Source organism: Capricornis sumatraensis, chromosome 10, assembly GCF_032405125.1.
Source record: "Capricornis sumatraensis isolate serow.1 chromosome 10, serow.2, whole genome shotgun sequence".
Taxonomy (NCBI): domain Eukaryota; kingdom Metazoa; phylum Chordata; class Mammalia; order Artiodactyla; family Bovidae; genus Capricornis; species Capricornis sumatraensis.
In genome coordinates this window covers 104,418,905-104,435,855 of record NC_091078.1, presented here as the reverse complement: position 1 = coordinate 104,435,855, position 16,951 = coordinate 104,418,905, and the positions used below count along the sequence as shown (strand labels likewise).

At 57.2% G+C, this 16,951-nt stretch overlaps 1 protein-coding gene across 1 annotated transcript; it reads right to left on the bottom strand.

The window, feature by feature from the left end:
- Positions 1-518: 518 nt before the first annotated feature.
- GP9 (glycoprotein IX platelet) lies at positions 519-1,061 on the bottom strand. The gene has a single exon (XM_068983139.1). It carries the CDS (start codon positions 1,059-1,061, stop codon positions 519-521), a length of 543 nt encoding a protein of 180 aa, XP_068839240.1.
- Between the last annotated feature and the right edge of the window lie 15,890 nt (positions 1,062-16,951).

Below are 16,951 nucleotides of genomic sequence, written 5' to 3'. Positions count from 1 at the left end.
GCTTGGAGATGGCCCCGGCAGCCACGCACCCAGAGCCCCCCAGCGGGGCTCCGAGCCCACACGCTGCCCCTGCCTGCCCTGGGTCCCCCTCTGAGACAGACACTGGGTGCCCCACCGGCCTCCACTCAGACCCCCACGTCTGCCTGGGCTGGTTTGTGACCTTGGACGACACATCCTCTGCCAGAGCCCTGGTTTCCTCAGACTGCGGACACGTGCTTCAAGCATCCATCCCAGGCTGTGGGCAGTCACGTGGCCAGTGTGGGGCGTGGGTGCCAGCGGCCAGGAGGGCATGAGAACCGGGCCGGGACCGGGGAAAGGGCCCTGGGTTGTCCAGAGATGGGGTTGGGGGTAGTTGGAGGGCGGGAGGTGGAGGTGGACCCAGCCATTTTACTAGGAACTCGGGGAATAGGGAAGCCCGGATCAGTGTCTAAACACAGGGATGCGGGTTTCCGGGACGCTAAGAGGGAAGCACCTCCGAGCCTGCATAAGGGCTGGCTGGGCGGCGGGTTTCTTCTGAGCTACTGGCGACTGGCCCGGGGCACCGGGACGGTGCACAGCAGGCTCCCCAGGAGAGCCAGGCCCAGCGCGGCCACGACCACCAGCGCCGCGTCCCACCAGGGCCCCGGGCAGCCCCAGGACTCGCGCAGGCTCCAGCCGCAGCCGCCCAGCTCCCAGCCGCTGAGCTGGGCGGGCGCGCGGCCCGCGGCGTGGGCGGGGCCGGCGCAGCGCAGGCGCCGCAGCTGCTCGGGCGCGCGGTCCTCCAGCCAGAGGCGCAGGTAGACGAGGTCGCAGTCGCAGCGCCACGGGTTGTGCTCCAGGTCCAGGGCCTGCAGCTGCGGCAGGTGGTCGAAGGCGCCGGGGGGCACGCTCCGCAGGCTGTTGTTGGTCAGCAGGAGCTGGCGCGTGGGGGCCGGCAGGGCGGGGAGCGCCTCGAGCCCGCGGCCGCGGCAGTCCACCTGCAGCCCCATGGTGTCCAGCGCGCGGCAGGCGCACGCGGCCGGGCAGCCCTCGGAGGCCTCGGCGGCCGCCCAGACCAACAGCAGCGCCACCCACGCGGGCATCGGGCGGGAGGGCTGCGGGGACAGTGGCAGTGAGGGCCCGGCGGCCTGCCCCCGCCCCGGCCCGAGGGCCAGTGGGGCCCGACTGGACAGGGGACGGCTCACCTCCTCTCGGGCCTCGGCTTTCTCCTCCGTGAAATGGGTGGTGGGCACGTGGGCGTGAAGCTCCCTGGACCCAGCCCGGCTGGCCCTCCCCGGATGCTCAGGTGGCTGGACCCTGAAGGTGGCTACGGTGAGGGGGTCAAGGAGTGGACTCAGCCGCTTCCTGGGAGGGGTGGGCCCGCCTGCCCCCTGCCAGAGACACCAGCCCCTGCTTAGGGGCCAGGGGCAGCAGGCGCCAGCTGAATGACAGCAGGCCAGGTCAGGGCCTCTCCCCAGCACCCTGCACACCTAAGCCTGGGTCTGGCAGATGGCGGGCACACCACTGACCACCGCTTGGCCTGTGAATTCAAACCCCTCTTCCTGGTTCACAGCAGAGTGAACTTTCTCGGGGTCCCTGGTATGCAGAGCAGCTGGCTGAGTTTGCTTGGTTGCAGGGTGGGGTGGAGAAGGGGACCCAGACCGGGCTCCATCTGGAAAGCCCTAGATCAAGGCTCAGGCTTGGAGTTGGGAAAGAGGCCCAGAGAGAGAGACTGCCTTCTCCAGGGCTGCCCAGAGCTGTCAGACACCAGGTTTGCACTGGGTTCTTAGAAACCCCAGTCCTCTGCCCAGCTCACTGCCCCTCCAGCACTTGGTGGAGGCTACCTCCCCTTCCAAAGGTGGGCTCCCACCAGGGCTGGCCCATGGCAGGCTTCCAAGGAATGTCTGTTTGATAGACCAATGACTTTTGACTCAACCAAGCACCTGGTATCTCAGAGGGAATGCCTGCCCGTGCCTCTGCCCCCGCCCCCCACTCCGCCCCTGCCTGGAGGGGCAGAGGCTGGACTTGCCACAGGCCACCTCTCTCTGCCAAGCCTGGACCCAGAGGCCCCCAACCCCCAGGAGGGGCCCGCACAGTGGGAGGTGGTGCTGGATGATGAGGGCCACTTACCTGACTGGCCTGCCCTCAGGGCAACCCTTCTGTGGCCTGAACTGTCCTGGCTGAAGCCACAGTGGCTGGCCGTGCTGTGTGAAGCAGCCGACGGTGACCCCTGCCTCAGTGGGAGGAAGGAAATGGTTAAAATAGCCTGGCTTATCCCTGTGTGCAGCCCCCGGAGGGCCTCTCTGCAGAGGCGGCGGCCCTCGGGGTTCCAGGAACTTGGGCACAGAACCACGGGTCAGTCGGTTTATCAGAGGGTGCAGCGCATCCCGGGCTTCCCTGGGGGCTCAGCTGGTGAAGAATCCCCCTGCAGTCGGGAGACCCCGGTTCCATTCCTGGGTCGGGAAGATCCCCTGGAGGAGGGCATGGCAGCCCACTCCAGTGTTCTTGCCTGGAGAATCCCCATGGGCAGAGGAGCCTGGTGGGCTACAGTCCACGGGGTCACAAAGAGTCGGACACGACTGAGCGGCTGAGCACAGCAAGCACACTAGTGTATCCCACTGGACCGCAGGTCCTCCGCGAGCCTCAGTCCGGAGCGTGGGAGAACCGAGAAGGCTGGGGAGGCTTCCTGGGGGAGGGTGCCTTGCATTTTCACATCTTTCAACATTTTGCAAGCATGCTTAGTCATTCGGTCGTGTCTGACTCTTTGCAGCCCCATGGACTATAGCCCGCCAGGCTCCTCTGTCCATCTCCTACATTGGCGGCAGGTTCTTTACCACTGAGCCACCTTAATGCTTTCTGATCCTCCTTTTTACCAAAGAGCTGCGTCAGTCTCGAGCTCGAAGTAAAGCCCTCAGTTGTACGTGCAGTGTGTCTATTTCTATAGGACATTCGACTCAGGGGAGTGACTGCAGCTTCCCATCTATGTTAGTGATATAACAAAAGTCCTGTTTAAAAGAAACACGTATCTTTAATTCAATTTTATTTTTAACATTGTAAAGTTTGAATTAAAATCAAGCTGAAATACAATTATATTATGTGGATCTTATAATAATAATAATTATATATAATATATTATATATAATATAATAATAATATATGCCTTTTATTATGTTGGAGAAGGTCATGGCAATCCACTCTAGTGTTCTTGCTGGGAGAATTCCATGGACACAGGATCCTGGTGAGCTACAGTCCATGGGGTCACAAAGAGTCAAACATGACTGAGTGACTTCACTGTATTGTGTTATAAAAATGTCAGTAGCATGAAATACCAAGTTAGTCAGTACAGGATCTGCAGAGATGGGAAAACATGTACCCGTGGCGGTGGGGAAGCTGTAACCCCTTGGGGTACAGCGATGCTTGGGAACGGGTGGAAGGGGTTCTGGCAACCAGAGGGATGCAGGAGAGACGCCCAGAGGGGGCCTCCTGGGAGGGGCACTGCTGGCCGTGCCCATGGTTGTGGTCCGCGTCAGCCAAGGAGCGAAGCTGAGAAGCAGGTCTGAGGCCCCCGGTCTGGGGGGCGTTCTAAACCCTCTGAAACTCAGACAGTTGGGGCTCGAAAGGAACACTGAGGCACAGAGCAGCCAGGCTGCCAGCAGAGGGGCTTCTGGACTTCAAGCAGGAGGCACCCGGCCGGGAGGCAGGGAGCCTCACCCCCTGCAGCCGCGGCACTAAAGCCGCGGGCAGAAGTCAAGGGTGGGGCCGGGCGCACTTGACCCCGCCGCCCCCAGACCCAGAGGAGTGTCCCTCCGGTTCGGGGTGGGGTGGGGTGGGTGTGCGTCCTGACCTGACCCCCCCCCCCCCCCGATCAGGCCCACCCTCTCTCCTCTCATGCCTCTGAGGTTTCCTTCTTATGTTAACACAGATGGCTTGAAAAACGACAGAAATGAATCGTTTTCGTTGTGGAAAAACCGGACTCTGCCGGTGTGAGCAGGAAGATGATAAATGTCCTCAACCCCAGTATCCAGCAAGGCTCCCCCTCCTTTCCTGCCTGTGAGTGTAGTCTTGCCCACACAGGGCCAGACGGGGCCCATGCCCCCGGGGGTCCGCCCGCAGGTCACCAGCATTCTCAGGCTCCACTGCAGTGTGGCGTCTTTCATTTGGGGATCCCAGACGTGAAGGGCCCCCGGCCACCCATATCTCCCGACAACAGGCCTCTGTGGGCTCAGGGCGGGGGCCCCTCTGGGCTTCCTGAGGGGGCTCCCTCTTCCAGAGCTGCCTGGGTGGCCGGCCCGGCTGACCACAGGCTTTTCCTGGGGGGAGCCAGGGGCCTTCTGCTCCCTGACCAGTCAGGCTCCCTGCCAGGTCCCCCGCCCGTGCCCAGAGGCCCCTCTCGGGCTCCTTCCGTCTGTGAACGTGCTCATGCCCGCTTTGTCCTGTAAAATCCCCATGTGAGTGCGTGCGTGTGTGCACACGTGTATGTCAGTGTGTGCATGTGTGAACGTGTGTGCATGCAAGTATGTGTGTGCATGTCTGTGCGTGTGTTCATGTGAGTGCATTTATGTCTGTGTGTGAGCATGTGTGCATGTGCGTGAGTGTGTGCGTGTGCATGTGTGTGTGTGAGTGCGGGTGTGTGCGCACGTGTATGTCAGTGTGTGCGTGTGTGTATGCGTGCATGTGTGTGTTTATGTGAGTGCGTGTGTATGTCTGTATGTGAGCGTGCGTGCATGTGCGTGAGTGCATGCATGTGAGCGTGCGTGTGTGCATGTGTGTGTCTGCGTGTGTGTTCATGTGAGTGCATGTGTGTGAGTGTCTTTATGTCTCTGTGTGTGTGAGCGTGCATGCATGTGCGTGAGTGCATGTGTGTGAGTGCATGTGTGTGTGTTTATGTGTGTGTGTGTGAGTGCATGTGTGTGTGTTTATGTCTGTGAGCATGCGTGCATGTGCGTGAGTGCATGCATGTGTGTGTGCATGTGTGTGTCTGCGTGTGTGTTCATGAGTGCGTGTGTGTGTTTGTGTGTGAGCGTGCGTGCATGTGCGTGAGTGCATGTGTGTGTGAGTGCATGTGTGTGTGTTTGTCTGTGTGTGAGCATGCGTGCATGTGTGTGTGTGAGTGTGTGTTTATGTCTGTGTGTGTGAGCATGCGTGCATGTGCGTGAGTGCATGCATGTGTGTGGGCGTGCATGTGTGTGTCTGTGCGTGTGTCCATGTGCATGCGTGTGTGTGTTTATGTCTGTGTGTGAGCATGCGTGCATGTGCGAGTGCATGCATGTGTGTGTGTGAGTGCGTGTGTGTGTTTATGTCTGTGTGTGAGCGTGCGTGCATGTGCGAGTGCATGCATGTGTGTGAGTGTGAGTGCGTGTGTGAGTGTGTTTATGTCTGTGTGTGAGCGTGCATGCATGTGTGTGAGCGTGTGCATTTGTGAGTGCTTGTGAGTGTGTGCGTGTGTTTATGTCTGTGTGTGTGAGCATGCGTGCATGTGTGTGCATGTGTGAGTGCATGTGTGTTTATGTCTGTGTGTGTGAGCATGCGTGCATGTGCGTGAGTGCATGTGTGTGAGTGTTTATGTCTGTGTGTGAGCGTGCGTGCATGTGCGTGAGTGCGTGCATGTGTGTGAGTGTGAGTGCGTGTGTGTTTATGTCTGTGTGAGCGTGCGTGCATGTGCGTGAGTGCGTGCATGTGTGTGTGAGTGCATGTGTGTGTGTTTGTCTCTGTGTGTGTGTGAGCATGCATGCATGTGCGTGTGTGCATGTGTGTGTGAGTGCGTGTGTTTATGTCTGTGTGAGCGTGTGTGCATGTGCGTGAGTGCATGCATGTGTGTGTGCGTGCATGCATGTGTGTGTTCATGTGAGTGCGTGTGTGAGTGCATTTATGTCTGTGTGTGAGTGTGACTGCATGTGCGTGAGTACGTGCATGTGCATGTGTCTGAGCGTACGTGTGTGCGCACGTGTGTCAGTGTATGTGTGCATGCGTGCATGTGTGTGTGTGTGCGTGTGTGTTCATGTGAGTGTGTGTGTTTGTGTGTGTGTGAGCGTGCATGCATGTGCGTGAGTGCGTGCATGTGTGTGTGTGAGTGCATGTGTGTGTGTGAGTGCATGTGTGTGTGTTTATGTCTGTGTGTGTGTGAGCATGGGTGCATGTGCATGGGTGCATGTGCGTGAGTGCGTGCATGTGTGTGAGTGTGAGTGCGTGTGTGTGTTTGTGTCTGTGTGTGTCAGCGTGCGTGCATGTGTGTGAGTGTGTGTGAGTGCGTGTGTGTACATGCACCAGGCCTGCTACTGCACAAGGGGTTCCTGCTCCTGGAGGAATTCCTCGGGTGGCCCACACCAGCCCACAGCCCGACCCCTGGACCTGGGGAGCCCACTGCGACCTCAGGGCTGGGCCTGTGCTGGGCTCACTGACAGCTGACCTGCAGGAGCCAGGTTTCCCGGGCGCCCAAGGTGCCGTAAATTGCTGTCGCCCCTGCCTTTGCAGGGCTTCGTGACAGCATCGAAGAAAACCCGAGTTCTGAGCCCGGCCCCTTTCACGGGCTCATGGTCATGGCTCCTGCCCCCTGGCCCCTTCTCGCGACCCTCCCCATAGATGACAGACCCTAAAACCGGCCCTTCTGGAAAGCCCACCCCACGCCCACAACTGCCCACACATGCCGTCCCTCGTCCTGCCTCTTCCACCAGGACCCACCCTGCAGGACCTAAAATCATGTTCACGTTTTGTCTGCAACCTGGACAGCATATTAAAAAGCAGAGACATTATTTTGCCAACAAAGGTCCATCTAGTCAAAGCTATGGTTTTTCCAGTGGTCATGTATGGATGTGAGAGCTGGACCATAAAGAAAGCTGAGCACTGAAGAATGGATGCTTTTGAACTGTGGTGTTGGAGAAGATTCTTGAGAGTCCCTTGGACTGCAAGGGCATCCAACCAGTCCATCCTCAAGGAGATCAGTTCTGAATATTCACTGGAAGGACTGATGCTGAAGCTGAAACTCCACTTTTGGCCACCTGATGCGAAGAGTTGACTCACTGGAAAAGACCCTGATGCTGGGAAAGATTGAAGGCGGGCAGAGAAGGGGACGACAGAGGATGAGATGGTTGGATGGTGCCGGGGTCCAGCCCCGGTGGATCCAGGGTGATTCGAAGGTGGGGACGGAATCGGCGTCCTGGAAAAAACTTATTTAATTACAGATATGGAGGGAGATTAGAAACAGATAGTGTAGCAGGAGAATTAGTGGAGGAAAGAGGCTGAATAACTGGTTTACATGGAATACCAATCACCACCTACGTAGGCCACAGGCGTCTTTCCATTCTCCCAAAGGAGAGGAGGCACTGAGGCCTCCCCGGTCCGATCTAAGAAGCCCAGGCAGAATTAGCAGGCTTGGTGAGTACCCACATTTCAGATGGGAATTCAGCCAGGAAAACGGGGAGCGAGAAAGAAACGACACGGGGGAATCAGTCTTTCCAGAAACCGATCCGATTTCTTTATTTTTCAGGTTTGTTTATATACCTTTTTGTTATACGTACGGATGAATACAGAGTCACGCGGGGGTCAGCAGACCTGACCCTTGTCACAATCAGGTGCTTCATATAAAATTATACAAAGGTCTTATGAGTTTCATCATCTTTTAGCCATGAGGTCTGCTGACATTTTATGGCCCTTTCTGATACTGGTCAGTTAACCAGAAAACTTATTTTTCCAGGGGTGATTTTTTCTTAAATCAGACGCCACCCTCCAAATAAAGTTGCATTCCTATAGGGTGAGGGTGTAGTGAGTTACAATCAAGAAAGGAATTTACTTAACCTAAGGTTTAACATGATTAATCTTAAAGGTTAATACTTATTTCTCCTATATGCTAGTTATATTCATTATAAGGGCAGGAATATGAAGTTTTAGCAGCAAATATTGGCTTAACAAATGTAAACCCTTCACCAATGTTCCCCTTAAGATCTATTTTGTCTTAAGAGAGTGATAAAGTTACATAGCATAGTGATTTATAGTGATTTATAACAAAGTACAGTGATCTATAACAAAAGAGAAGATTCATTAACTCAAGAGTCTAGTATTGCTAACATCAAAAAACTACTATATTTCCTTTTCTATATTCCAAATACATTGATTAATATATTCCCAGGTGCCTAAGGATATGGAGGCCTGATGGCAATCATTGACTCATCAATGAAAAAAGCCCTACGCTAATACTCCAAACTCTCTGTGCTGTTTATGGCTGAGAGGCTGTCACACAAGCTAGTCTGTCAGCAGAGAGGTTTGACCTGAGACATCCTTGTCACACCCAGGGCAGGGAATTAGCAGTAATTATTGGCAGGACAAATGAAAAAACCCTTCACCAATATAATTCCTAATCAACCTACTAATACTATACTAATGATCTTCTAACTTCTCAAAAGAGTCTGTTTTTAGAAACTTTTAAAACATCCCGTGCCTCTCACAGTCGGGAGGCTGTAAACAATCACATGCGGGCAGACGAGCCTGATCAGGCAGGCCAGAGAACCTCCAGAGTTCGTAAGTTGAAACACTCTTATCACGCCCAGGAATTTTTATTAACTGGAGCTGCAAGTTAACTCCTTCTCTGGGAGAAATGGTTATGGGGGAGAGCTCCTGGTAAAGTATTCTGGTTTTGGGGGTAGACGCTCGGGAACAGGGGGTTTCCTGAGGCTTGATCACACCTTTGCGTATGCCAAGCTTCCTTCCTCATGACCTTTGCCATGGGCGGAGTTCCTCACGCTGGCTCCCAACATCATGGCATCACCAACTCAATGGATGTGAATTTGGGTGAACTCCGGGAGCTGGTGATACACAGGGAGGCCTGGCGTGCTGCAGTCCATGGGGTCGCAAAGAGCTGGACACGACTGAGTGACTGAACTGAGCTGAGCTGATGAAATGTCTCCTTCCAGGCAGACAGGAGCTTCTGAAGGGCAGGGACTCGGTGCTTAAATGCTGTTAAGACACAGCTGCGCCTGCACGTCACAGGTGCTGAAAGCGTCCGTAAGGTTTGCAGACCACCTCTCCTCCCGCTCCGGTCAGTCCGCTTCTCTCGGGACCGCCGTCTCCCGGGCGCCCGTTTCTGCCTCTGGCGACAACCTCAAGTCTTCAGGTTAAAACCAGGTCCTCAACAGCGTCCCGCTCTGCAGCACACCGTCACCAGCTCATGGCCACCGGCAGGTCAGCCTCAGCCCCTCTGCCCGCTGCACACCTCTCCTCCTGTGCCCTCCGTCCCAGGTCCACCCAGGGCAGGGCCTCTTCCAGGAAGCCCTCCTGGAATGGCTCCCACTGCCAGCAGACTGAGGCACCGCTATCTGCCGTGCCTCTGCCCCCTCGCCCCCGGGTAAGTGTCCTGGGCACTGTTCGCAGAGCAGGCGCGGCTGAAACTTGAGCAGGTCTGTTAGGCGGTTTCCAACCTGGTGGGAGAGCCTTTGTGTTTTCACTGCTTCGTAACGCAGGGTACTTAAGAAGCCTTTTAACTTGCGGCCCAGGACCCTGCATTATCCCCTGGAGCAGTTTCCTTCTCATCTCCAGAGATTAAGACGCTGTGACCCCCAGCTTCTCAGCCGTCACTTCTAGCCTGTGCACACCGCCCCAGAAGCCCTCCTAGAGTCCCCGGGCAATCTTCACCTAAACCCATCGCACCTGTAAGCTGTGCCCACGGATTCGCCGGAACCCTGGCGCATCCTCCAGGCCGCCAGAAACCTTAACAGGGGTCCCCCGCATTGTTTGGCAGGAACTTGGAGTCAGGGACTCCACGGACACGAGTTTGGGTGAACTCGCAGAGTCGGACACGACTGAGCGACTGAACTGAACTGGAGTCAGCTGAGGCTGGTTGGGACCTTAGGCCCTCCAACAGGGCTTGCCCGAAGGTCCGCTCAATGGCCTTTGACATCAGTTCGGTTCAGTTCAGTCGCTCAGTTGTGTCCCACTCTCTGCAACCCCCTGGACTGCAGCACCCCAGGCCTCCCTGTCCATCACCATCTCCCGGAGTTCACTCAAACTCCTGTCCATCCAGTCGGTGATGCCATCCGGCCATCTCATCCTCTGTCGTCCCCTTCTCCTCCTGCCCCCGATCCCTCCCAGCATCAATCAGAGGCCCCCAAACCCCATCGTCCGAAGATGCTAACTAGGCCTGAGGAAGCCTGGAGCGAAGTCTTGTCTCCAGTTCCAGTTCTCCTCCGCGTCTCCGGCTTCAGCAGGTCAATCCCTGCGCCCTTCGCCTTCCCGGAGCGGGTCCCAGACTTGCTCCCTCACGGCGTCTAAGCATTGCACTGGCTGTGCGGCGGGGCTCATGCATCTCTACCGACGCGGGTGTGTCGCGGGACCACGTTGGGCTTCGGCGTCCGGCGTGCTTCGTGCCGGCTCTGCGGCCCCGGGCGGGGGTAGTCTCAGCCCCACTCTGCCTCAGTTTGCTCGTCTGTAAAATGGGGGAGAATGAAGCGTGGGGCTGGAGCGTGGCCGGCGTGGACCAAGGGCGCTCCCCTCCGGCTCAGCAGACACACCTGGTCGGAACCCGTCTCTGCAGGGCAGGTAGGGCTACCGCCTCCGCTAACTTAGAATAGGCATTTCCTTTTCAAAGTCCTTGACGTAGACTTTAAAAGGGAGCTGATTTCAAGGAAACGGTAGCGCCGCTTTGAGTACAGGTGGTGGGGAGACCCCGCGCATCCCCGAGGAGGGGCTGGGGCGAGGCAGCGCCCCCCCCAGCCCCACCTGCTTGGAGGCTTTGGACTCGCCTTGGCTCCGCACTTCAGCATCGCCATCTGCTGCTCAGAGTGTGAAATGCGCGCTGTTTCCTTGGTCGCGGTGGGTGCGTGGGTGGGGGCATTTTCGGGTCAACACACTAGCTTTTGTTGCCAGGAGATGAGAGCGGGCAGTTAGTCAGAATTTCCTAGAAAACCTTTTTCCTAAGGAGTCGCAGACCATTTGAAGAAACCCAAAGAAGCTTTGATAGAAAAAGGCAAAAGGGGCGTGATGGGCGTGGAGGCTGTTTATAAATATCCCTTCCTCCTGTTTTTTCCTGAAGTCAAAGCTATGGTTTTTCCAGTAATCACGTATGGGTGTGAGAGTTGGACTATAAAGAAAGCTGCGCGCCGAAGAATGGATGCTTTTGAACTGTGGTGTTGGAGAAGATTCTTGAGAGTCCCTCGGACTGCAAGGACATCCAACCAGTCCATCCTAAAGGAGATCCGTCCTGGGTGTTCACTGGAAGGACTGATGTTGAAGCTGAAACGCCAATACTTTGGCCACCTGATGGGAAGACCTGACTCATTAGAAAAGACCCTGAAGCTGGGAGAGATTGAGGGCAGGAGGAGAAGGGGACAACAGAGGATGAGATGGCTGGATGGCGTCACCGACTCAATGGACATGAGTTTGAGTAAGCTTCGGGAGTTGGTGATGGACAGGGAGGTCTGGTGTGCTGCGGTCCATGGGGTCACAGAGAGTCAGACACACTTAGCGACTGAACTGGGCTGTCCAGCCCCTTCCCGCCTCTGCCCACCCAGGGCCCGCTTCAGGGCCGGCCGCCAGGGCAGCTGCCCAGGGCCCGCTCCGGGCCACCCTGCGCTTGGGGGCTGCTGCTCTCTGGCCGCTGCCCTGAAGCTCTCAGCGGAGGTGCCTTTCCTGTCCTCTCGGTGCGGTCCTGGTGGACTGTGGCCCCGGCGGCACTCGGGGCCCTGGCTGCACACGGTCAGCCCCCTGAGCCCCGGCTGCTGCCCCTCCGGCCCCAGGCCCCCAGGCTGCCCTCGGCCGGTGTCCTGTGTCAGCCGTGGCTGCTGGCAGGCGGCTCCGTCAGGCCTGCTTCTTCCCCAAGCATGTCGGTGCCCTGGAGGGAGCCTGCAGTCTGCCGAGTGCCCCGGGGGGCCTTGTCCTCCTTCCAGCCTGCTGGCTATCATTGTCAGGCCTCGGACGGTTACTCACACGCCTAAACACCCTCCGGAACACTCCCGAATCACCCTGTGAGTGGGGCAGCATGGCTGTTCACTAGAAGTGTTTCCGTTAGCTGTTGCACGAAACAGCGTTCCCCAAGCTCACAGCTTAAGCAGTAACGTGTGTTCACTTATCCTCTCAGTTCCCCGGGGATCAGGACCTTGGGAGTGGCTTTGCTGGGCGGGTCTGATTCCAGATACTGCAGTCAGATCCCGGCCTGAAGACCTGACCCGGGCTGCGGGTCCTGCTTCTGAGGTGTGAGCTGGGCTGACGGCCGGAGGCCTTGGTTTCTTGCTGGCTGTTGACGGGAGCACGCTGTCACGTGGCCTTTATCGTAGGGCACCTGGATGTCCTCCTGGCTTGGGGAGGAAGGCGGCGGCCCAGCCCTCGTGTCCGGGGTCACACCATCAACGCCTCCGTTCTCTGTTAGACCCGAGTGGCTTAGTGTAGCTCACACTCGGAGCAAAGGGAACTGGCTTTGTATTTCAAAGGGAGAGTACGGAAGACTGTGTGCATTTTACCAGGAAATTTTCAGATTCAAATAGCTGCAAGGCCTCTGCCCGGAAACTCTACAGCCTTATTGAGAAGCATCAGGGAAGGGATTAATTGGTTAACAGAGCCCCCAGGAGCCTCAAGGGAGGAGAAACTTCTGGGTCGGGATCGTGGCTTGAATGTCAAGCCCAGATATCAGGGAGGCTCTGCTTTTGGTGAGGCTTTCCTTGAAATTCTGCACTTTCCTGCTTCTTCCTCTTTTTTTTTTTAAAAAGAATATTTATCTGCCTGTGCCAGGTCTTAGTTGGGGCGTGTGGGATCCAGTTCCCCGAGCAGGGGTCAAACCCAGGCCCCCTGCATCAGGAGCCTGGAGTCTTAGCCTCTGGACCCCCAGGGAAGCTCCCCACCTTGAGGTTTATATGCAGCATACATGTGTCATGAAGTTGCTGGTCTTTTTAAAAAAATTATCTGCTTCTGGCCCTGCTGGGTCTTTGTTGCTTCGGCCCGTGGGGGCTTTTTCTGTGGAGGATGGGGCAGCTCTCTAGTCGTTGGGCTGCTCGAGCTGATGGGTTCCCCTGCCACCAGCCGCGGACTGGCACAGACGCCCTGGTCCCGGGCAGCCGGCTTCTTGCTGCAGCGACTTCTCTCGTGGAGCACAGGCTGGCAGGCGCGTGGGTTTAGTGGTTGCGACTCTCAGACTCTGGGGCACTGGCTTACTTGTTCTGCTGTGTGGGGAATTTTCCCGGGCCAGGGATCGAACCCAGGTCTCCTGTGTTGGCAGGCGGATTCTTTACCCCTGAGCCACCTAGGAAGCCGTGTTGCTGATCTCTTAATTTCAAACACATCTTAGCATCCCTGCATTTCCTCTCCCCTCCCCTCCTCACGCCTGTGGCGCTTTGGACAGTGCGTCTGACATCTTTGTGCCCCTTGAGGCATCGATTTTGCTCCTTTGCCTTTTAATCTGCCTGCTAGCTGTGCGCGTGGTTAGCTTGCTCCCGTGAGCGGGTATTTGCTTTACCAATGAGTGTTTTCCTTTCATAATTTTCCTGTTTCTGGTTGTAGCCTCTTTTTTTTTTTTTTTTTGCTTAGAGAAGTCTCTTGAACATCTCTTATAAAGCTGGTTTGGTGGTGCTGTAAAACTTTCAATCTCTCCATCATATCTGAATGAGAGTCTTGCCAGGAAAAGTATTCTCGGGTGGGTGTAGGTTTTTCCCTTTCATCACTGTAAATATATTGAGCCCCTCCCTTCTGGCCTGTAGTTTCTGCTGAGGAGCCAGCCTTTGTATGTAGCTTGTTGCTGTGTGTGCGTGTGCGTGCGTGTGCATGCGTGTGCGTGCGTGTGTGTGTGTTTTGTCTCATCATGTGGCGCGAGGGGTCCTAGTTCTCCAACCAGGGGTCAAACCCACGCCCCCTGCAGTGTGAACCGCTGGGCCACCAGGGACGTCCCTCCCTTGCTGTTTTTAGGGCTCGCTCTCCATCTTCAGTGTTTGCCTTTCTACTTACGCGTGTCTTGGTCCTTCTGGGAGCTGCTCCCGTTGGATTCTCTGTGCTTCCAGCACGTGAGTGTCTGCTTGCTTTCCCAGGTTAGGGGAGTTTTCAGCTACAATGTCTTCAGATAAATTCTCTGCCCCCTGTCTTTCTTTTCTGCTAGGACCCCTGCAATGCTAACGTGAGTACACTTGGTGCCATCACAGAGATCTCTGCGACTGTCCTCGCTTCTCTTTTCTTTCCGGCTTCAGCGGTTCCCACTTCTGTCTGCCAGCTCACTGCCCCACCTCTCTGCATCAGCTAGCCCGCTGCTGACCCTTCTAGTGGCTTTTAAAAATGCGCACTCGCTACATTGTTCCCCTGTGTTTGGGGGTTTCCTAGCTCTCCTTAGAAACGCCTGCCTCTCGCTCTGTTGCCCCTTCTCCTCCTGAGTTCTTTGCGCCTCTTTGCGACCATCACCTCGCACTCTCTCGGGTAGGCTGCCTGTTTCCGCTTCACTTTGCTCCCCGGGGGCTGCACCCTCTCTCGGTGGGGAAATGGGGAGCGGCTCGCTTTGTTTCCGTCTGCTTTTGTTCTGACTGAGCTGGGTCTCTGGCAGCAGGCATGGGCTCCTCCAGCTGTGCCTCACGGGCTCAGTTGCCCAGCCAGGTTCCGACCCTGCACTGGAAGTCAGACTCTCACCCACTAGACCGTCGGGGAGCCCGAGCTGGGGTTTCATCCTGTTCTTTCGTTGAGAGCATGCTCCTCTGGCGCCTCATTCGCCTGATTCGCTCTTGCTGTCTTGTAGGTTGGCTGACTTGGCGACGTGGCCTTTTGTAGGAGCAGGCTGTGGGTCCTCCGGCAGTGTGCGCTCCTCTGGCCACGGTGTGCACTGCAGGGGTGCCTGTGCGTGCCCGCTCGGCCCCTCTGCAGGAGCAGGCGGACCTCTGTCAGTGGCCTGGGGGGTGTGGCTGGCCCCGGTCCAGCTGGCCGCCTTTTTCCTTTTAATACTGTTAGCATTAGCTGGTCCCGTGGTTGCCCAGCTACAGATGGCATCTTCCAGCATCCCTTGCAGCTAGGTATGGCCGGTGGGATGGGCTTAGAGGACGTGTGAGCCAGAGTGCCTGAGCCTCCCTTCCCCGTCTCCTCCTTCCCGGGGGCCGGAGGGCCGACGCGATGCTGGTGATTAGCTTCTGCCCTCGGGGACGACAGAGCAGCACAGCGGAAGGAACCTGGGCCCCTGGGTGGCCACATGGAGCAAAGCTGCTCTGTCGTCCACTCCCCTCTGAACCACTATGGGAGAGAAAGCTCTGTCTTGTTTGGCCCAGAGTGTTGTGGGAGCTCGTTTATCGGGGTGGCTTAGGCTGTGCTGTAACTGATCCAGACCCCAAGCCCTGGGGTCCCTAACCGGACACAGCTGGCAGAGGGAGGAAGCGTGTGAGACGTGGGCTCAGGAAGCAGGCTCAGCCCAGGCATGGGTGCTGATTTGCTGTGCGGTGCCAGACAGTCCCTCAGCCTCTCTGGGCCCCTCTGCATGCTAGGCCGTCTCATAAACTGGCCTCCAGTGAGATGAGGGCTGCACGGGCGATGACTCACCTTTGCTTGTCAGGCAGAGGTCCGAGAAGATTTCTATTAGGAAGCTCCTGAGGGTGTCCCTTAGTGTGGCTGGAATCTACAGGAATCCTGCCCGCCTGCTGTTGGCTGATTCCAGGGGGCCAGAGCAGGGGCGGGGGTGCTTGAGGAACGTCTCTTCTAGTCCCGTTTCTTATCACCATTATTATTTCTAAAATATGTATTTCTCTGCTCGCCTCGGGTCTTAGTGGCAGCACGCAGGGTCTTCATCGGGTCACGTGGGGTCTTTGGCTGTGGTTTATGAACTCACTGGTTTGCAGCCCGTGGGCTTAGCTGTGGCATGTGGGATCTGGCTCCCCACCACATCCCCTGCATCGAAAAGCGGATTCTTAGCCACCGGACCGCCAGGGAAGTCCCTGCCCCTTGTATTTTTCATTAACGCACAGTAAAGCTGAGTTTTTGGAGAGGCCCGCCCACTCCCATGGATCTCACTACACGCGTGGACTCCTGCGGCCTCACGCGCGGCCGGGGGTCCCCCTCCAGCCCTCCCTGTGGCCCCGCCTGGGACTGCCTGCTGGGCCCCTGCCCTCCTTTCCCGGTGGCCCCTCTTCTGCGTCCCCGTGGTGACCCCTTGCTCCCAAGTCCTGAGGCCTGTCTGCTCTTCTGCCCTCAGCTCCTGGAGGCAGGTCAGAACCCCGGCAAGGCGCCCGTTGCCCGGGAGACGAGTCATCAGGGCCCCATCCCCGCCGGGCGCCTGCCCTCGCCCCGCCCTCTGCAGGGCTCTGTCCTCCTAGGCTTGGACTGGCCCCTCTCGCCCGGACTCTCAGAACCCTCCTGTCTGCCGCAGTTTAGCACTGCAGCGCTCGCCCACGTGTCTTTCTCTCCTACGAGGGTTTAAGGCTGATGGGACCAGGCAGCTTGTCTTGCTCCTGCCTGTGACCCGCGGGGCCCGGTACCTACTGGGTGCTCGGGAAAGAGGGGCTCTGGGGTCTGTACTCATGGGGCACTTTACGGCGGCACACTTGGGCGCTCCCTGTTCCCTTGCATTGAATGCCCTTCCCTCCTGTCTGCCCATCTAAATCTAACTGCTCTTCCAGAGCTAGTTCAAGGCCACCTCCACCAGGAAGCCTGCCATGATCACTGTCTCCTCCCTGGGAGTTCCCCCAGTCTCGTGTCCAGCCTTCAGCACTTCCGGGCCATGGGCAGTGTCCTCAGTAGAGTGCAGGGCACGAGGTCCCTGGAGCAGTCACACTGTGTGGACAAAGAGGACACCGCTGGGAAGGGAAGAGATCCTGGGAGCCTAGGGAAGGGATTCTGGACTGAACTGGGCAGAAAAGCAGGCACCTCGACTCCAAGGGCAGGGGGCTGGCAGCGGGTACAGGCTGATCCAGCGACCATCAGCAACGTGCTTGCTGGCAGCAGGAATGTAGGCCAGGAATGAGAAGCCCAGGGAAGGCGTGGCTGCCAGCCTCCGAGCTTGGACTGGTCTCAGAAGGAGCCGGTGACCCCAGGGTTCTGAGGATGTGATGGTGGCCAGGCTGGT